At 30.1% G+C, this 23087-nt stretch overlaps 1 protein-coding gene across 20 annotated transcripts; it reads right to left on the bottom strand.

Annotated features, from left to right (window-relative positions):
* Positions 1-571: 571 nt before the first annotated feature.
* LOC130901375 (protein lingerer) lies at positions 572-22219 on the bottom strand. Of its 20 annotated transcripts, none has more exons than XM_057812719.1 (15): positions 22029-22219; positions 21092-21221; positions 18981-19168; positions 16516-17226; positions 16102-16428; positions 15170-15466; positions 14597-14833; positions 13588-13825; positions 13029-13244; positions 11341-11492; positions 10628-10975; positions 8657-8905; positions 7482-7664; positions 5177-5206; positions 572-2160 (listed from the first exon to the last, which is right to left on the bottom strand). In XM_057812719.1, the coding sequence occupies exons 2-15, from the start codon at positions 21174-21176 to the stop codon at positions 2065-2067; spliced, it is 3357 nt and encodes a 1118-aa protein (XP_057668702.1). In that variant the 5' UTR covers positions 21177-21221; positions 22029-22219; the 3' UTR covers positions 572-2064. The 20 variants fall into 20 exon arrangements, with proteins under 20 accessions (XP_057668702.1, XP_057668712.1, XP_057668713.1 ...); XM_057812729.1 differs by having other exon boundaries at positions 10628-10912; positions 22029-22088; XM_057812730.1 differs by having other exon boundaries at positions 10628-10912; positions 21968-22052.
* Positions 22220-23087: the final 868 nt, after the last annotated feature.

Raw genomic sequence — 23087 nt, 5'->3', positions numbered from 1 at the left:
AGTAACTGTGGTTTGTTAATTATAATAACTGGTTAAATATTGTCTTCCATAATGTACACACGGAAATTTTTAAAATAGTCCGCAATGTATTCATATAAGCATAGATCATTTTAAATATTTGCAGAATTTCAATTCTCGTGAAATGGCTGATCTAGCGTTATTAGATTATCGAACCTTTCCTGTCGATAAATTTTCGTTAAGAAAAGAAATTGAGGAAGTGACCCAAAATAATAACAAACAACATTTATTACAATCACAACTAACATATTTTAGGTGAGCATACAATAATTACTTTAATATATTATTTCTTGCAAAGTTTTACAAATGAATATTGTGATTCACCGACCGCACCTGCACCTCACTAAATCAGTACGTTTATCATCGATACTTTACAGTACTTTCGATCGATATATTGTTATTAGCGAACAGTGTAGACTAAAAAAGGTGTTTTGTTGCTATGAAAAAGAAATATTCTAATCACTTTTGCACTATTACAAAGTGTTTTGCACCTTCTACAATTTTCTGCTAAACTATTTTAGGACAAAGTTAAAATATAAAAAATAATTAAGACTTTTTGTACATAAATTAGATTTTATTAACCTGTCATTGTCGATCTCTACAATAAAAAAAGAAATATAAAATACAATGAACAAATACACATCTCAAAACGAAAATGTATGTATGTGTATCTTATCAATTCAAAAGGTTATTGGCAAATACAAAAAAAACAACTACACATATACAGTGCTTACATAATAAAAGTGAATATTTTATACAAATAGCAATAGGTACAGATAATTTAAATTTAATAATTAATAAATCTAACTATATGTATTTAAAAACTTATTTCGAGCCACAGTCCCGTAAGGGAACAAGCGATGCCTTAACGTACCGTCTGACAGTTTCCTTAGAAGGACTAATGGACCGATACAAGATCAGTCATGCAACTGTGCACTATCGGTAAGCCTTTTACCAACTTAATTTGTTTTTAAATTCCATCTAACACTAGATGTATATGCACAGACAAAACTTCACAATTCGCGTAGGGAGGGGTCAGTACAAAATTTTATTTTACAAATTTTCCTACTCCGATCCGTAGTTACCAAATACTTGTACCAAGGATTCGTAATAAATATTCTGCTTAAAAATATCTCGTATAATATTGTCTTCCACTTAATATTTATAAATTACTGATCTGAAAAAAAGTGAATAAAATGTCAATATCTAAAAAGAATTTTGTATTTGGAAGGGCGTAAAAGGATCGCTGAATTACCTAAACAATCTAAGTAATTATTTTAAATGGCATATTAGAGTCCTCAGAGATCGCTTGTTATCATAATAACTTGCCAATATTTTTTAAAATAAAATTATATATAAGTATGAATTACTGACTTTATCCTGAATCAACATCTAACATCAATTTCTTTAAATATAAAGATTGAACCTACTGAAAATGAAAATAAAACACAATTGAACCATCCAAAAGGTTATTTTTTAACAAAAACAAATTCATTTTTGAAGCAGCACATTTATCTTCCTTGAGAAAAAAATATTTTTCTTATATCGCCAAAATTTAAAAAAAGAAATACTTGAATTGACTTCCATCTGCTCAATTTAAATCGAAAAACCCGACCTCTCTTTAATACAAAATAAAATAAACAAACTCTATTTGACCGCGCTAATAAAAATTAAGCTCACATTGGCCAAAATTAAGTCTCACGAATTCCCAAAAAAAGAAAAAAAATTGCACAAAATTTATTAAAGTAAAAACAATCCTATCGTTTACCCTATATATATAAAAAAAGTTTTAAACATTTAAAAAATAGCAGGCTGCTTCAGTTTTACTTTATAAAATTTCACAATAGGTCAAAAAGTGTCAAAAAAGCCTTTACGACTAAAAATAAATAACTTGCAACTCTTTCACGTTTTCTAATAAAAAATACAATAATTATTATTACAAGCTAATAATAGTAATAACAAAGTCGGAACCAGCTTCTGGTTTTCATTATGAGAGGAGGGGGATGCGGCGATTAGTGAGCAGGCAACTGTGTATGTACCCGTATTTTAAGCTTGATTCCAATATGATGTCTGGTAGGGTTGTTTGCTTGCTTTAGCCTGATTTGTCCCCTGAGTACGCTGACCTGCGGCATTTGCTGTATCCTAAAAAAAAGCGAAATGAATGATCAAATAAGTCCGCATATGACTTATTACCAAAGCAACATTTAATACTGGGATGAAGGATTAGCAGAACATTCAAATATTCGAGGTTTTGTTTTATTCACATTCAATTAGTTATTTTGTTGTAAAGATATTAATAAAAAACGGTCGATAAATGTTTTGGATTAATAAGAATATTTCATTTTCTTTTTTGTATTTTGATTTTTCGATAAAGACAATTTGAAATATGAATGCAAATGAAAACTGGGGCTGGATAAAAACTATTTTCCAAGGAAATTAACATATAATTTTCATTTTTTTATCTTCAAAAAAAAATTACTACATGGAGGTATATTATAGTTCGATCCCTTCAAGGTAATTAAAAAATATATCTTCTTGTACAGAGCAAAAGGTGGTTCTAATACGTCATAAATAAACATGTGAGCATTAGGATGACTTCAAATGTGATCCAAGTGTCAGTGTGGCCCTTACAACAATACCATCATCAAATTAGTTTTTTAGAACTCAAATCGCGAAACATTAATGGTCGAGGAATAGATGATTGTGATATTTCTAATTGTGAAAAGCCTTCTCCAGCCAATGCAAAAACTATATCACATTATTTGGGGTAGGATTATGACCTTAGTGTTCATTTCAAAGATTTAATTAAGTTACAAATTTTTGAGAATTCACTTTTACTTATCTACACTGAAAAAATCAATTATGATAATAAAAAGTGAAACTTCACACTTTGTCAGTTTCATTTAAAGACTACATAGCATAATAACACAAAAGATTTAGGTAAAAGCAATGGAATTTCTCCATGAAAACATAAACAATGTTTATACCAATTACTTGATGTTATAAAAATTAATTACAAATATGAAATTACTCCATCCATGAACAAAAAGGGAGTTGTGGAAAGCAGAAGAGTTATTACTTGATTTTTTGACTCAAATCAAGTTTTATTATAAAATAGAGTACTTGCATAGTTTGATAAAAAAATGGATGGTTATGTACATTTTAATTTTAATTCTTTAATCAATATTTATAGTGAAAATTTTTTTAAGATTCACCAATTTTGTAACTAGTTTAAACATTTCAGTAATACCGCCACATTGCCTGATGTCATAGGTATAAAATAAACACTGAACATATGATACAAAGTTAATACGACAGTTATTTTAAAATAAGCGTTTTTATTAAACTTTGTTTAATTTGAAAAATGGTATATAACTGGTCTTTTGTGCGAGGATGTAAAATACCACGACTAAAACACCTGATGCAAAGAAATTCGAATATACTACAACAAAAATGGTTTGAAAGTGTTGGTTATATTGAAGATCCTGTGAGATATAATACTAAATAACCTCGTGATCATCAAGCAGACTGCTCAATGTTTTTATTAAACCTGACATCACAACTGAAAACCAAAATGTAGTTGAAAATTTGAAATTTTTGCGATTTTCAATTAAATATTTAGGTATTATTTTTTTTACTTTTGATAAAATATTTTACATTCTGACTTTACTTCATATCAAAAACATCTAAAATAAACAAAAAAATAAATACTTTTAAAAAATGCAAGTATCCATTGTAGCTGAGCTTTTTATTATACATACATTTTTTTAGTAATTAATGAATTAATGAGAACTAAAAACTTAGAAGGTGGAATGTTCAAACATTTAGGGTAAAGTACAAGTTTTAGGACGGACTCTTTAAAAAGCACTCGATCATTCATATTGTTTACTTGAAAAAAATTGATGAAACAGCTAATCAAGTATCCTACTTTATTAACTGCAAATTGTATCAGTCCGTTTCCCAGATGATATTTACAAATGTAACTAAATATTAATATTTGTTTTTATTATCAGGTTGGTGATCTGTTGCCACTTCAATTCTCTCACCCATTTGTTCATGTCATTTCCATATTAACTTTGCATGCATACAATAATTTCGTCTACACTCAATTTTTAGACTTTTTACTTTTTTCACATTATCTTCCAAGACAAAACAGCCAATTAAAAATAGAAAAAAGTATTATAGATACTTATAAAAAGTTACATTTGGGAACAGTTTTAAATTTTTAGTGAACTGACTATATGAATGTTGCTGAAGTTACATATACATATAGTGACAACTGCTTGTAATAAACTTGCGTGTGTGTGTAGTATTTAGTATTTACAGTGTCAGTGTGACACTCAAATGGTTTTGAAAGAGAGTAAAGTTTGTTACAGCAAATTATTATGAGCATTCTTTAATTCACAAGTTTCAAACTGTAACTGTTAATTACAAGAAAGTTTCTTTAAAATGCATATTCGATCAGTGTACTGTAGGCAAAAATTATTATAGTCATCAGTCAAAATCATTGAAAAAATCAAAATGAATAAAATCTATGGACTAAAACTTATAAAACAATCATTTAAAAATCAAACTAAAACAAATTTTATGCTATCATCATAGTCACAACTGTATTAAATATATAGGGATTCAAAATATAAACAGTGAATTTTTGAAACTGAATAAAAGCAAACAATTCAAAATTATATATTAGAAAATAATGTATTTAAATGCCAATTCAGTAAAAACATCAATATAACTTGATGAAACTAAACAAAGCCATTGGAAATAAAGTAACACTTATTCATCAAAATATTGGGTATCTATTTCAAAAGTCAATCTTCTGAAAAGCCAAAACCTTTGTTTACGTTGAAGATAATTCAGGCCCATTTCGTATTAAGAATTATAATACTATAGAAATGGGTAAAAGAAGTCTATTAAACAAGGTTTATTAATTGTTGCACAAAATTTCAAATTGTCCATTTTACTTTTCAATTAATTCTCGTTATTAGTTTTTCTATTTTGTGAAGTAATTAGCAACACAATTAGTTTTTAACATTCAATTAACATTAAAGATTAGTATGTGAAACGAATTAATGGCAGCGCTAGAAGCACCCCATGCAAAATCCCATATTTTAGCCAAAATACAAAAAGCATGGTGAGTCGAACACTGACTTACCATGCGTCGATTCTGGTGCCTTACATCCATCTATAAGCAAAACAAAAACTAAATAATCAAAGGAAGTGATGCATGCAAAGTCAATATTATATAAAATGTATTCAAGTGACTGCTTGTTTCATCCTATTTCACAAATAATTGAATGTTAATAATAATAAATCGATGGAATTACCGCATGATAGAATACAAAAAATATATATCTAAATAAATGATTCCTACTATTTACCTTTGAAATAATTTCGAAATTTGAAAATGTATTCTGCCGTTCTTCAAAGGAGAAAACAACTACTTTCCAGGCTAATGCCTTGAGGAATATTGATTTACATCTCCCCTGAGGAGCTTTATGTCAATCGACCTTTTTGTCGATATTAACATCCTCAATTGCTTGCAATTGCAAGGAGAGATTTGTAACCACTAAATAGTTTCGACGTTATTACGTTTCATCAGTGGTTTAACAACTCTCATTCGGACTTGAGATCCGAATTGAAGGCAACGTCAAAGAGCGTCATTCCCCAGTAAACGCTAACTGGCGCCATCCTCACTTTCAACTGCGAACCACTGGTCAGGTAGTCGCCGATCATATATATTCCGATGGTACATGAAGTGTGTAAAATATATCAAACTAAATGATTCCTACTATTCACCTCTGAAATAATTTCGAAAATGTATTCTGCCGTTCTTAAAAGGAGAAAACAACTACTTTACTGGTTAATACCTTGACATCTAATTCAATATTCTTCAAAGAACTGCAGAATACATTTTAGAAGTATTGAATTTAAAAATTATTTCAGAGGTGAATAGAATAGAATATATTTTGGTATATTTTACACACCTCATTCACCATCGGAATTCATATTTGTTTTTTCAACCTTCCAAGTAAATATGAATATATATTTTTTTAATAAAACTTTTTGAGCTCTTAAGTAGATTTTCATTTTGTTTTTATTTTATCTTGACGTTTCGCTTCTGACTAGACGCATTATCAAAAGACTTATGATTAATAATAATTAAAAAATGTCATATAAATTCGATAAAAATAGGAAATAAAATTTTGGTTAAAATTATTTGTTTTAAAAAACAAAAGAAATGAGTAAAATTTATTATTTTTCAGTTAAATTTTCAAACTTGTATATCGTTAAGTATCTAAGGTAGGTAAGGTAAACCGATATCTAATATTACTCTTCTCTGTCATTTTATGACATATTTTTTGACATTTTAAAAAAATTATTTTAACAAAAATTTTATTTCATATTTTATTGAAGTTATATAGCATTTTTGTTTATTTTTAATCCTAAGTCTTTTGATAATGCTTCTAATTAAAAACAAATAAAAATCAACCTAAGAACTTTAGAAGTTTTAATAATAAAAAAAGTATATATAATTAAACAAAATGGTATTCAACTGAAATGTAACCCCAATGTAACATATTTTAAAAAATTCTTAGATCCATGATATTATCCATAATAAAATTTGGTTCAATGTTTAATAATAGTATTGTTAATGTGATTGCTTCCTATGTAAAGCAGTAGAGATGCACAAAATTGTTGTATACATTCAGAAAATCCTAAGTGCTATGGTAGAATACCAATTATAAGCAATATATTCTAAAGTAGTGTTTCTCAACAGGATGACGTTCAAGAACCACTAAAATTTGCAGATTGTAGACCTTGCTCTGTTAGCTGATTTTTTTAGCAAAAAAATCTTAAAAAAACAGTCTTAACATGGGTTCATTTATTAGGAAGCTTAAGAAATAAAACTATTATGAAAGTCCTGTTTCAATTCTTGGTATTACATCTAGTACAGCAACATGAAGATCAGGTGCACGCTCAAGACAATTTCAATGTTTAGTATAAACGGTAGTCGTAACCAAAATTTTAGTTTCACTTAAATAGATCCAACTTCAACATATTCACAACATAAATGCCATTTTCGATGTAAATCATAATTTTTTTTGTACAAATCTAGGAAACTACTTATCACTCATGTTTCTATCATAAGAATAGAAACCCTTAGGATATTTCAATATATACCTAGTATATACATTTTGAAATAGCTCAGATTTTGTAAACATTATGTAATCTCGTTTCCCGTCTAAAAAATTTGATTCTTAATTTTGCAGTTGTTCAAAAAGTAAAAAAGGAACATTTTATGGAGCTAAGAACATTTGCTTGATAAGAATATGATATAAGGTAACTAAACGTTTTCAGTTTAAATTTTGATATAATTTTAAAAAAAAATCACACAAATTTGAAGATAAGCCAAACATGCTAAATTTTAACTTTTATGAAAAATAAACATTTATTACCTGATGAAGTGGTTGCTGAATAAGATGTGTTGTATGATGCTGTTGATGAGGAGCCATTGTGCTGATATACATTTGTGGAGCAAAACCAGTTCCACTTGGTGCTAAACCTGCACTTTGATTGCCATGAATTCCTCCTGTGAATGGAGGTGGCGTCCCAGAATGGAAACCCTGTTTTTCGTAGGACTGCAAGAAATACATAGTGATTAAATCATTGAAGTTGTTCTCAAAAATCAGTAGTCCATTACTTCTTAATTACAATTAAATAAAAATATTACAATATTTGAATTTTTTTTTCAATAGTTTTTTGTTGTATATTCTTTATATTTACAATTCTGAGATGAAATATATATCAATACGCAGCACATCTTATTCTTCAGCCCCTCCCTTCCTTCCCAGAAAAAAACATTGCATAAATTGCAAAGCTTAATGAACAGAACGTTGAAATGATTCGAGGGAAATTGAAACCTACTTCTCAATTTACATTCTTTGAATATGCACTAACACATAATAAACCATTAACATAATACTAAAGGCATTAACTGTAAAGTATCTTAGTTTAGTTATCAACATCAGAAATATAGAAATAGTAAAGAAAAAAAGTCAAGAAAATCCCTTGTTACTTAATATACAAAATCATGGCATAAGGAAGAAAACTACAACATAATGACAGCAAATATAATCAGCATCAGACATATCTCCACAATATTAATCAAACCCACTATAAAAATTGATTAAACAAAGCTCTAACACACTACAAAAGTACAGCCATTCAAGGATAAACTAATAATTCCAACCAAAACTTTCTCCATTATGGATGAATAATACATAAATAATGAAGACACTATTTCTTTTTGTTATTTCTATACATTCTAATGTTACTTTTATCAAGTTATATTATATTAAATAATGTAAGTATTGCAAGCTGAAGAGCATCCATGGATGCCTATTTGATTGTGCTAAAAAATGATATTTATTATATTCTTTGTATTAGTTTACTATTATAAACTATAATTAAGCCTTCTTATTATTATTAAAGGTCACATTATGTAAATAAAAAACATTATCAGAAATTATATGAAGTGATATGTTTATTTGTATATGCAAATGAATAGTAAGAATTAATATTATTCATTACATTCATTTATCGAATTGGATATACTGATAACTTTACTTACATTAACTTTTCCTAAAGCTGTATGAGATTTAGCGTACATCGCTGACAGATCAGTTCCTGTAGATCCAGTTGAAGAAGCGCTTGGTCCGCTACTTTTTTGACCCTGCGTGTTACTGACGTAACCACCTTTTGAATAATCCTGAGATTGATTCAGGGAGTCGTAGTTGCCATATCCTGAGTTGTATGATGCAGGTTTAGAATACTGAGTGCTATTACTGGAACCATGCGCATTGGTAGCAGCAGGCAGTTGCTAAAAATACAGTTTTTTATATTTAGAATCAATCACATCATCGGATTTGAAAGTACTAATTTAAAATACATAATATCGTTTTTAATTTGTTTCAGTATGTCTAAATTAGATAAGAATCAAGGCTGACTCAAATTTCCTATTGACGCCTGTATAATTTAGTCTATCAGTCATAAAAATTGTGAACTATCAAATAATGATTAAAATGAATATGAGGAGCTGGCTTCACATTGCAAAAGTACACAAAAATATTGGGACCTAAAATCCCATAAACAAAGTATTGCAAAAAATTATGAAACATATATAAGATGTCTAACCAAATTAAATACAATCTACCAGTATAAATGGTAATAAAAGATTTTTAATAAATGAATATTTCTGGAATAAACTCCAATATGTTTTATTTCTCTGAGACTATTTAAAACAATTTCTTAGATATGGCTTTGAAAGACCTACAAATCTTTTCAGTTAGAAAACTGAGAGATACGTAAAACTATCCCTGTATAAAAGTTTGACATTGCCCAGCTAGAAGACATGGACTATTTGTATCACTATATCATCTGTTTTCATTTTTTAAATTATTGTTCAGTTTATTTTAGTTTTGTTATTACTTTTTTTAATCCTTTAATACTTTATTATATTCAGGCTATTATGAAAAAATACAGTTGAATTATTCTTCCTTTTTTGTTCAATTAATTATAATTTTTGTTGTCTCAACGCCCTTGTTTCAAAGCTGATCGAGTCAAAAAGTGGAGTGGAAATGCTGTGGAGTAGTTTATTAAAATTTATCACTATCTTCTTATTTCTTCTTTAACCAGCACTACGGTCCTTTGCGAAATAGGGCCTTCTGAAAAATCGACTGCCAATACTTTCTATCCTTTGCATAGTGCCTCCAACGTCGAACCCCTAGCTGGATCAAGTCCGCTTCAACGCCCCCTAACCAGCGAAGGCACGTTCTTCCTCTCAGTCGCCGTCCTCCTGAAGCTCCATACATGGCTCTGTGCGGGTATCGATCAGAAGGCATCCTATTCATGTGACCCAGCTTCCTCAGACCCGCCCACCGGATGAACACCACCAAATCTGGCACACCATACATCTGTCTTAGCTCATAATTCCTCTGGATCCTCCACGCAAACAGGGCCAAAAATCTTTCGCAGGATCTTACGTCCCCAGCAGTTCAAAATTAGCTCACTTGTCTTAGTCCATGTCTCACATCCGTATGTCTCTATGGGACGGATTATTGTCTCGTAAATCGTGAGCTTTGACCTTCGTGAGAGTCATCTAAATTTGAGCGCTCTTAGAACTGCCCAGAAGCATCCTTTCCCCGCAGAAACTCTAGCCTTGATCTCTATTGTCACATTATCTTTAGTTATCAAGACCCTAAGATATTTGAATTGGTGGCACACAGGAAAGCAATATTCTCTGTCTTGGAACGTGGTTTTGGAGGTCGGTGTTCTCCTTTACATGGTTTTCTTCCTATGTACTGCAAAACATTTTTAATATGATGGAACAATATAAATATATAAAATATAATCAAGGTTTCAAGGAAAGTAAGTCATAAGAGACATGGTTGTAGAGAAATTAACAGAAATAAAAAGTAATTGGCCCGAAAATCTAATAATGCCAAAAGTTCAAAAACATTTTTATCATCATGAAAATATTAACTTTACACGTCTCACTTGGAACTAAAATATATCACAATATAATTTATAAAATATTACTTACCGTATACATTGCTCCAAATTGGTAATTTGGGGCGATGGTATTGAAAGCAGTCGCAAAGAAGTACGGCGGCCCTGTACCGGCCAATATCGGTTGCGCTTGATGTCCTTGAGTTAGAGTACTAGTCTGCTGCGACAGCGTCGTTGGAACTGGTGAAGCATTATTATCCGTCCTAGCGAACCTCCCATCAGATGATAACGAATATCCAACGTTACCGAGTGTAGCTGCGTCCCTTACGGCTGCCAGCGTGGTTGGTGTCTGATAACTCATATCATAGTAGGGTGTCGTCTGTGTAGGATAAATACATAGGTTCGTCACATTCGTTGGTACCAAATCGACTTCACCCGAGAACTTTCCAAATTTTTTAGTTTCAATTGGGGTTAAATTTTTGTGAGAAGAAAGCTGGTATTTGTTTAAGCGAAATGATTGGTCGTGACTAAATGATGAATGTTTAGGAGGTGAGTCGGTTTGATGTGATATTAAAATGAAAAGAATGCGGAGAACGTGATTATTAGATTTCATATTTTTTATTATTTTCAACTGCAATACACGCTGGAAATTATTTTATAATTTAATGAGGATTCAGTAAATTCAATTAGTATTATATAACCTTGATATAAATAAAAAATATGAAGTCTGAAGAGGTAATAGTAAAGAAACACTCGGATTAAGCTCAATTCGAACAACACTCATTGAACATTTAATCTCCAGCTTACCATATGTGGAAGCCTTTGTTGCAACATCTGCACTTCTTCATAGGAGTATACGGGTTGTTGGAAGTATGGTACCTGTCCTATATATGGCATACTCATAACAGGAGCGACGCTTGGTGGTATATTTGACACAATACTGTTGGAATTTTTCGCAGCTACAAGATAAAATAATTTTTTATTAAAATTTAATCAAGAATGCTAGTATCTGAGTTTCAAACAAATTAATTTTAATAAGAACCATAGAACTAAGGAATAGAATTTTTCTTGAGGAACCCTATAAAGTAATACTAAAATTATTTCATTACGCTCAAGTATGTTTATTGTGTTTTGAATATTCAATGTTTACTTGGTTTATCTGTTGCTTTCTTTTGAATTTTTGGGAATTTTACATCTTATATTATTGATTCAACTTTATTAAGTCAACTGTAATTTGAAACATTTTACTGTGAATGACTTTTAGTTTGATTGAGTATTCAAAAAGTTGTTGATGTGTTCAAAGTCAGTAAAAGTTATTTAAAGCTTTATCTGTGGATATAGTGCTGAAAACATGAAAAAGATCTAGAATTGGACAATCAATAGTTGCAACCCCTGCACAATATCGTTTTTGACTATTTCTACCCTAAAAGAACCTCATGAGTACTTGTTGGATCATGTAATAATGTATTATATATACTTCCAGTGTTTTCGTTTCAATTGAAACAGTATGTCAAAGACTACACATAGTCAACCTATTTTCACTTAATTTTAGTGGAGAAATTTATATAAATGTGATAAAATAAAACTTATGACATCAACGAGAAAATTACAAGAGAAAAACGTACAACTTCATTTTTGTATGATAAAAGCATGGCTTTGATTTTTCTAACAAATATAGCAAAAAATGAGCTTATAAATGAACTATCAGTTGATATGAAACGAATCCTATCCTAAATTGTTTTTGAACTAATTTTTTTTCTTATCTCAGAATGCCAATGACATCTTGAAGAAAATGGTCATACTCGCAAACTAAACAGAATCGGCAAAAAACTTGCCAACAATGATTATTTACAGTTTACCATAACTATCAGTCTCGTCATCGTATCATCATTGAAAAGAATATGATATTGTACAATAATTTTCATTGATTGAGTATATTAAAAGAAAAATACCACTTACTTCTACGACAATAGTTTAAAATGTTCATTTGGATTGTCTAATAATACATTATTGTTATAATAGTTTTTTTAAAATCTATTATTTGTGATTGGTCCCTAAATATAATAAAATAGAAAATCTGATATTACCAATGAGGGCTACTATATTTTGAATTGGCCTCTAGAAGCGCTAATGCAGTAGGAAATAGAGATGTGTATAAAATGTTACATTATCAGGATTGAAATGTTTTTTGCAATGTCAATGTTTTAAAGGGGTTACAAAAACTGCTTAAAAGTTTCCTTTTTTAAGCAAAATGGAGCCGCATGACACCAGAATAATTGGGCGGGTATTATTTATTTCACTTTAAGGTTTCTAAGAAATTAGTTATAACTCCAATAAAAAAGTTTGACAGCCAGCAGATTTCTTTCGATAGTTGCACCAACTGGTGAGCTGAAAATCGCTAGCCCTCATTGGAACAATCTTTTAATTGTTATAGAGCTTGACACGAAAATCTGTTTCAATAATCAATACTATTAAATATTGAATAAATTACTTACCTAATGTTGTAGATGTTTTACTGGTTGTTACTCCAGCTTGAGATAATGATAAAGGTGTTGTTGTCGTAGCACTGCTAGTAGATGTCGTTTGACTGCTGCTGGACGTACTCGAACTATTATCGTAAGCGCTCGTTTCTTTTCCAATTTTGTTGCTTGAACCATAGTTGTTATATTGACTGGTCGTCGTATTTCCATAGCTCGAACTGTTATTCAAGCCTAAACAAATAAAAATATATAGTACTCTCTTTGACGCATATTTTTTAATTGACTTGTACAAAATTTATAGAAAAACGAAATTAAGTTGAGGATCCATAAAAATATTATGTTGTTGCTATGTTTTTATATTCGACATAACCTAATTTGAGATGATTTCAGTGAAATAATTTGAAATTAAATGACGTTCAACAAAAAAATTTTAATGTGTGTTATTCTATCACAGTTTAATTTTTATTTTCTGGAATGAAACATGAATAATTTATTCATCCAAATTATTCTGAAGCGTTTTAATAATCAAACTGTAGTTCTTCAATTGTATTTAATATACTTAATTAAACTTTACCTGTATTAGCACCATAGACTGATTGACTAGTATTCTGTGGATAAGACTGTGTATTCGAAGAATAGGTGTTCGCCTGACTGATCGATGGAAACGCCGCCGAATTTGTATTGGATTGGTATGAAGTATTCGAGGAATAAGTGCTTGGATACGTGTTTCCACTTGGGGCGTTATATGCAGCTACTGTTTGGCTAGTTGCATAAGTACTTGCTTGATTTGAGACAAAAGAACTCACAGTTGTCTGTAAATATAAAATTATAAAAGCTCAATTATCTTAAAAGTTAAAAAGTTTAGAGTAACAGATAAAGTAAAAGGAGAGGAATAGAAAAGCTGCAAAAAATTTGGAAAATCAGAATAAAATATCAAGGACAAAGACAAAAAACTTGAAGGGAAAAAATAGGCACACTATAGACGTAAAAATTGAAGACGGTGATAGATAATTCATAAATACATGGTAATCTTTTCAACTTTGAATGTTTCATAGTGAAAAACTAGAATTTCCAGATAAGAACCAAAACCTTGAGAAAATTTTATCCAAACCCCTGGACATGATAAAACCGTTTTAGAGTTCTTATGAAGTACCAAAGCATTTTTGGTACTTCTGCCAAACTATTAGGTACTTCCTTTTTGAAGATATTTAGAATTTAGAAGAATTTACCCCAATACTGATTCGCTTTCAGTTTCCTCCTATTTCCAAAAAGGCTTCTGACCAATAAAAGGCATTTGTGCTCCTTTTCCAGCAAGAGTATTGGGCTTTGAGCCTTAGTATGATCAGAAACACAGACTAAAGACTTTTTTCTCTATTTTATTCAATTGTTTCTGCATTTTCATCTTCAGCTTTGTGTTAATGGCATAGGAAACATCAGGATGACTCATCATATTCCATTTCTGATAATCACACACATCTTTCAATAGCAAAGCACAAAATCTCTTCTACTTGTTGCTACATTGTAAATCTTCTATTTTTCAAGGTTTCTGAATATTTAATAAAATAATAAATAACTTTACTTACTGTTACTCCACTATAGGTGGAAGAGTTGTAGGTATTTGATTTAGGCTGGTAGGAACTGTATGTAGATGACTGTGAATATGAATGTGTATCAGGTGGTTGTTTACTGCTCAAATCTAGACCAGTTGCAGTTACTGATGATGACGTTGAAGTACTACCTTGTGTTGTTGTTCTTGGTGCTGAATTATATGTGTTAGTCAGATGATCACTTGTTTGTGGAATGGTGTCTGTATTTGAAAGCTGAAAAATTAAAAAATAGATTTATCAAAACAATGCAGACATTTAGCATAATTTAATGAAACTGATATAGTTTATCTCAGATTGCCAATGACATCTTAAAGAAATAGCAGAACAGGCAAACTGACAAGATCTGCAAAAAACTTGCTGACAATGACTGTTTAGCAGTCTACTAAATTTATCAGTCTCGTCATCGTTTCATCATAAATAAGAGTATGAAATTTTAGACCTAAGAGTTAGAGAAACAACATATTTACTATTATGCATAAAATGCTAATTTTAGCAAAAACCTTTTTCAAATATTATGATGACAATTACATATAGAAACATTTTACTTACGCTCTGTGACATAGCAGAGCTAATACTGTTTTGTGCATTCGTCTTCGGCGAGTACGTATCCAAGTTAGAATTTTGATTGACAGAAGTTGAAGTGAGATCTAGATTTGTAGTAGCGACAGGTGTTACTACCGATGGTGCCTCCAAGTTATTTGATTGAGCTGTACCACTGTACTTTGTATCCATTCCACTATCGAATGATGAATTTGTATCTATGATATCCAAAGCACCAAACTGTACATCCAAATAACCAATGCTTGCGTTAAGGTCTCCAGGCATTTCTACGGCACTTGCAGGTATCTTAAATAAAGAAAAATATAAAAGGTATGCAAAATTATGACACATTTCTGAAAATTTAGAAAATAATGGGATTAATCAGGATGCTATAATAATCTTTAAATACATACTGGTTTTTAAGCAACAACGTACATGTTGGTAAAAAACTTACATACAGTAGTGTTACTTTCACCAATTTGTGTTTCATTCTCGTCATCGTTTCATCATATCTAAATTGTAACTTTTGAAATAACAACAAATATAAAAATATTGAAGAAATGTTAAAATATTTGATATGAAAGTAGTGAATACTTAATACATATAAATATATTGGAGAGTATTAAGATAATAATGAATTATTGTATCAAGGAAAGTTTTGACACTTATATATTATAATAAAACTTGACTTCGAATTAAACTTACTTAAAACGAGAAAAACAACTTTTCTAGGTCACCTTGCATACAAATAGACATCAATTAGTGAAAACAATGATTGTGAAAAAAATACAAGGAACAAGAGGTAATCAGAAATCATGATTAAAGGTGAAGGTATCTCAAACACCCATTAACCGCGGTAACTATAGAATAATTAGATGTGAATCAAAACGTCATATATACGATTATTATAATCTAATATTTATAAATTTCAAGAGTCTCACCTTTGAAGGAGGGGGCACCCTTGCTCGTTGAGTCTTCGTTCTAGCAGGTTGTTGAGCAGATGGTGTCTCCTGTGTTCCGACATACACACTGCTTTGATAAGCGCTATTATCAGCGCCATACTGATTTGAACTGGTCTGTGCTCCATACTGCTGGGTACTGGTACCATATGACTGAGCAGTTACATTAGAACCATATTGATTTGCAGTAGCGCTATTGTAAGGAGTTGTATTGTTTGTGTATTGGTTGGTGGTAGCCTTTTCATATGTTTGGCTCTGGTAAGATGGATTTTGGTACTGGTTATTGAGACTGTCATTATTTTGTTGGAGCTGTAATTTGGAAATACCAAATGTTTATATGTAACTCAGAAATCAAAATATATTCTAATGAAAAATGGATTTTATATCTTCACTAACCTGTGAGAAATATTGGGTCTGTGCAGCAGTAAGACTGCCCATCATAGGTGGAACGGGACTTTGTGATTGTATACTATGCTGGACCAACTGATCACCTCCAAATGTTTGATCTTGCAATGAGTTCATTGCTCCTGTTTGATCAATAATGGGATCCATAGGAGGTGGATTACTAGGAGTAAATACCTTGGTATCTGCCAAACTACCTTGATACTCTTCTGTAGACCATTCATCAGCACCAGGAAAATCATCCCAAGTTTCTTCTGTGTTATGATTAGTAACAGCAACTGTGCTATTGTCCCAAGTGTTTGAATTATCCCAAGTGTCAATGGGCTTATTATATCCTCCACTGTTGTTTCTACCACCTCTCGGTAAGTATCGTCCACCCGCTCTACCACCCCCTCTTCCTCCACGACCGCCACCGCCACCTCTTGGACCGCCACCGGTGCGACCCCTTCTTTCTCTATCTCCTCGGGGGCGGTCCTCCAAATTTCGGTCATTTTCTTGGCGTTCGCGACCTCGCCAACCACGATTATTTTGTCTACCGCCCCTATTACCTCCTCTAGGTTTGTCTTTATCTCCACCAGCAGCATTCGTAGAAGGTAGCCCAGACTCGTTCCAGTCGTCAACAGGAGTAGCGTCATCAGATTTTTCTTGCTTACCAGTAGATGTTTGTCTGTTCTTTTTCTTTTTTACTCTAGTTTCCCATTCGCCCTAAGAAAATTTTTTCATTATTTGCAAGTGTTTATATTAACCTAAATAGTAACACTGAACAATATTATTGTAAGTTGATTAAAAAAATGATAAGGGGGTACTAAAAGCAAAATGTGGTTAATTTGATGAAGCCGTGATTTGTCCATGAATTCTATATGAATCATCTATTTCTCTATTTGTGAACTTATTTATAGAAGAAACAACAATTTGATTACTGAACGAATTAATTAGCTTTCATTTTTCAAACTAATACTTTTTTTATAAAGCAATCCCTTTATATTTAGAATAAGTTAACAAATGATTGTTAATTGAATTTGTAATCACAATTCTTTGAGATAAAATTTGTAAGTACCTACAACATTTTGCTTTATACCATAATAATTGTCTTTATGCGTGACTAAAATCATAATGACTGTAAATAATGGTATGCACATACATTTTTTATAAATATACCACTGTAAATAATCAACACAAGTTTGGTAAATTCTTGGAAAGTGATTCAAAAATAGTTGAATGCACCATGATTGTAACAATGAATTATATAGTTATAATAGGTTAGCTGTTAAAATTGTTGATAATGTATACAACTAATTATCAAAAAGTTATAATAAAAACTGACATTTCACATTTATTGAAGTCCAATACAAAAATTTAGTATTAGTTTATCTGTATATATTTTACAAGTTGATAATAAATCAAAGCATTTAAGTATATGATCAATTTTAATTTTAGGAACAAAAGATTGGATATAAAACTATTTTTTTCAAACATTATTTACAAAAACATGAAAGAATTCTAATACATTTCTCAAAATATCAACAACCCCTTTAATAAATTAATGATCAACAATTTTGACCGCACTAAAATGTAGTGCATCAATGCTGCAAATGTTCGCTGTGATATGTACCAGGTTGAAAATAAAATTATTTTAGTACAAACAGTTTTGTGGAAAGTGTACAGCCATTTGTTTCAATGTTAGCAGAAATAGCAAACGAGAAACACTTGCCATAAAACTTATTCTTTGATAACCTTTTTACAAACTTCAATCTGTTAGTCTATCTTAGGGAGAATGGTTTTACAGGAACAGGTACTATCCGCGATAATAGGATCCCAAAGGACTGTCCATTGCCCAACAAAAAGATCATGAGTAAACAATATAAAAGAGGAGCGCAGAAAACCTAGTACTTCCATAAATAGCATTGCACTTAACAGGATAAGTGATGACATCAGATACAATAGTTTCAACCACATTCTAATAAGTGTGCCATATAAAACAAAGAAAAGATGTGCAGGTGAAGGATGCTATCCTATTTTTCATACGAAGAGGCAAGTTTCTTATTTTTACTAAAGCTTTTAGAATTCTGTATAACGTTGCCATTTGGCCATACTTGTGTTTAAAAAAATAAACGTTCATATAGAAAAAAAAATCTACTTTTTATTTAGTTTAGTAACATGTTGGTAAAAAACACTAGTTACAGTTGACAAAAAGCAAAGAAGTTATTTAAGCTCTCATGGGTTAAACAATCAAGTTTTGTGCATTCAGTTACTGTTTTACAGAATATACAGAGAATGAAAATCTTAACAATAATTATCACTAAAAATCCATTACACACATTTGATATATGTAAACCTGTTGAATTAACTGTAAGCTTTTTTATATTATAATTAATCATTAAAATGGTAATTAGCAGAAAATAACAGTATTTGCACTATTTAATAGAACTTTATCAAAACAACTATTGCGTAATACTTACAATTCTCATTTCCTCAAATAACATATTACTAGCCAAATTAACATCATTGTCACATTCATGTAGAGCCAAGCAAACTTCTTCTTCAGATCTCTGAGACATTTCTATCAATTGTTTTACTTTATCTTTCATGCTGGGATCTTCATTTTTAGAATTAGCATCTCTGTGCAGCTGTTTATCAGTTCCTTTCCCTAAAATAACCAGAGCGTGGTAACAAAAGGTTATGAAGAATCTTTAATTTCATTATTATAGAGACTTTGCTTGAAGAAGAACATATTATGCATTCATGTTTTGTCTTATCAACATTATGGGAATTAAATTTAAATGTATTATAATAATGTTCATACTACTTGAAATATTTTAATGTATTCTGTTATGTAGATGTTATAAAGAAACTAATCTTTACCAAACTTTGGCACATTGTATGCCTAAACTTTTATCATACTATAACCTCATAAAAATCCCTTATGTAATTTTTGAATATATCGTGAACAGACAAACAGATATAATGGAGTACTTTGTTTTATATTATGCAATGATAAAACAAATCAACTTTTAAATGATAATTTCTCTTCTTCAAATCAGGAAACCTTGGTAATAAGAGCTAAATTATTCTGAAATAACTGAAGATAAAACATCTGCAAGGATATTATGATCTACAATTAATAAGTATTTAAAAATAAAGTACTGTAACAAAGGAAACTGCTATTTTTTATCCCAAAACTACTTTATTGTTGCTCAGAGAAATTATTTTATTATATTTGGGTCACGTGACACCCTAATCACAACATACGTACAAGTAATAGGAAACCCAAAAGATTATGGACACAGATCTGAATGATGCATGCTCCCTGAGGTATATATATTTTAAATATTAAAATCAAGTGGTGAATTAAATTTATAAAAATAAAAGTCCCAGAATATATTAAGAATACTTATCAAACACTCATATTTGCCATCTTACTTTCTGGTAATGAATTACATATTTTATTAATGATATTGACCACCCAAATTCAAAATAAAGATAACACATTGAAAACAGCACTTTAAAGTTTTATCTAAAAATGCATTTTGATATAAATTGATCCACTTATCAGTTTTGTATTCTAAACAAATAAAATATATCCTCATCTATTAAATTAATAGTAATTCCTTTACAACCAATAATAGATTTTAGACATTAATGCCAATTTCTTTGTTTCTTGTAATAATTTTGTTCCTAATGCATTTTTTACATCATATTTATTAGTCTGTGAGCCATCTGGTCAGTTTTGACAAACTTGGGTTTGAATAAAGTTGTTACTATGTTATTTTAGCCTTTTAGTTTTGTACAGTAACTACATTCTGAACAAAAGGGATTCTAACAGCTTCACAAAGTTTGTTTGTCTCATACTTTGATTATCTGCTATCAAATACAGTATTTTGGAATGATCTCTTTGTTGTGGTTATATTTGCCTTGTAGTTAGTAAAAACTGTTCGTACCATATAATAATCCAAGTGTGTTCTCCTGTGGGGCAACAGATTTTATTTTAAAAAATTGTGACTAGATTATGCATTTGTTTGGAAAATTATTCTATAAGCCTATTGGGCTGTAGTGTTCTTTCCAAAAGCCAAATTAGTGGTATCATATAGATTAGCCGTACTTAACAGTTTAAGTAGAGCATCTGATACTAAAAAGTTCCTTCTACTCATTATATTCTGCACCTTTGGCATTATTCGACAATATATAACGGTTTTCTTTTTCATTTGAATGATATCAGTTCACATCTAGTGCTATATGATTTATTTGATTTCAATTTCTACTACATACTTGAAAATTATAAGCAAGGAAAAACATATATTTACTCAGATTAGTATAATGAACAAGCCATCAAATAAAGGAGGAACTATTAACAAGAAAATACCTGTCTTTGTATGTATAAATCATCAGTTTTGTCATTATAATATTGAATATAGTATTTCTGTTCAAAAGTGTATTATACAGCATTAATGAATCTAAATTATAAATGAAGATATATATACTTAGATATGAAGAAATGGGAATAAACATAATACATTGTACAATTCTACAGGAAAGAGTGATAGATATTGAAGTAGGAACCCAACATTCTTACCTTTACTGTCTGATTTCTCTGATTTTTGCAATTTATCAGGCTTCACTTTGCCACCTTTTGAGGTGGCTCTGTTACTTGAACTCATCTTTTTCTTTGTACAGTATGTACAGAGGTACTATTTACAAGCTAACTGTAAAAAGCAAATATGTCAAACATTACTTATCTACAAATATGAGTCAAATCAAATTTGACAAAGTCATCTGTACTTCCTTCTAAAACACAATTAATCCAGCCAACTACAAAATATTTTGTAGCATAGTATATTAAATATATGAAACTTTAAGAAGTTGTGGGTCATTTCTTTGGCAAATATAATTTTATCGGATGTAAACTAAAAAATTTTAAAACTGCCAACTAACGTACGATTATTTGCGTATTATTCAAAATAAAATGAACAAATATGCAAGAAAATGCTTTTTTTATATAGAGAAAACTACCTGATTGCTAGCGTAAACAGCCGAGTTGAACATAACGGGACAAACGTTTGTGACTAAACTAACTTGTGTCGTAAAATAAAGTACATACTTTAAAGTTGTTATTAAAATTATTTGGGTTTGCACAAGAATTAATAATTACAAAAATATAACGGCAACATCGCATTTATTTCAATGAAGAATGAAATAACCGTTGTTGCTTTATATTCGATCTAATTTCAGATATTTTTTTCATTTGTTACTAAATAACATTAACACTTGTTAGAAATTTTAGTAACAAGTCACTAAACCATTTTTATCACCATGTGGAAAGACGCCATTTCCGAAACTGACAAGCTACAGAAGCTTGGACAAATGCATATAAAATACCTGAGATCAGAACAAACTTGGCTGTTATATTTTTTGCCAATATGTAATAATATATCACTGATTTAACAATTACTTATTATATCACTTTCACCCACAATTGTTTTTTATTAGAAACGTAATGCCGTTAACCATACCTGATTATTACAATCCACAAAAGCGCTAAGGCGCTAGGGGTCACCAGCGTAACCAACTTTATGTATATATAATATGGCGCCACGTTTAAAATTGCCACGACCCATCCTTGGGCATAATAATGTAAAAACACATTAAAATCATTCTGTTCCACATTTTTTAAAGTACTAGCTTCTGTATTTTTACTGAAAATAAGTACGAGATGTATATTCATTATTAATGAACATAATGTGTCCAAAGATTTAAGTGTCTGGGAATAAGTTGGCAATATCTTTGATTTATTTTGTGGTTTGCTGGGCTTCAAAAATTTAAGTGTATTATTATATTTAGTTCTATTAATAAAAATGAATTCATATAAAGTAAAAGATTTTTCCCCGAGTAATTTTGATCTGACAAACTTATATAGATATTATACTGACGTCATAGTGTTAACGATTATTATCATATAGAATATTAAAAATATTTGATATTTTTTACCTTTATTTTATGTACATTCATTACAAGAATTATAAAAAAAAAATGATTTCTTATATTTCACCTAATTTGTTATTTATGGCTGCAGGAAGACTCTTAAGTTTAGTTAATACAAGTGTTTAAAATATGTTGTAAACTATTATGTTTTCTTATTAAAGTTGGTAACATTAATATAACGTCAATTAATTTCTTTTCGTAAATCAAATTTCTTTATATGACGTCACATTTCACTTAGAAATATTGTGTTTTCAATTGTTTTATATAATTTTTTTGTCGTATAATAAAATATTCTATATTATTCTATATAATATTGATTTTTATGTTAAAGATTTACGGTGTCCAATTCATTCATATAGAGAAGCTTTTCACACTTCAATCATTTTCTAAAGGTATGAGTTACATCTAGTTTCATTATCACATATTTCTAATATAGTTCAAATTACGACTGTGAATATAAACGATTTGTGAATTAATATAATATAATACCAATTTCTGACAGAACCTCACATTAACCTCTACACAATGAAATCTAATAAACAAATGTGTCCATAGAGATATTACTGTAATATCTCTGTGAAAGTGTCAGA

This window comes from Diorhabda carinulata, chromosome X, assembly GCF_026250575.1.
Source record: "Diorhabda carinulata isolate Delta chromosome X, icDioCari1.1, whole genome shotgun sequence".
NCBI lineage: Eukaryota > Metazoa > Arthropoda > Insecta > Coleoptera > Chrysomelidae > Diorhabda > Diorhabda carinulata.
The sequence above is the reverse complement of the archived record's forward strand: the minus strand, read 5'-3'. Positions and strand labels throughout refer to the sequence as shown.

Bases quoted from the DNA above. Each gene is read 5' to 3' on its own strand.
- LOC130901375 (XM_057812719.1), bottom strand. From the start codon at position 21,176: ATGAGTTCAAGTAACAGAGCCACCTCAAAAGGTGGCAAAGTGAAGCCT. The intron at 19,169-21,091 runs GTAAGAATGTTG...TGGTTATTTTAG, and splicing joins AGAGAAATCAGACAGTAAAG to GGAAAGGAACTGATAAACAG. The intron at 17,227-18,980 runs GTAAGTATTACG...AAATTTTCTTAG, and splicing joins TATTTGAGGAAATGAGAATT to GGCGAATGGGAAACTAGAGT.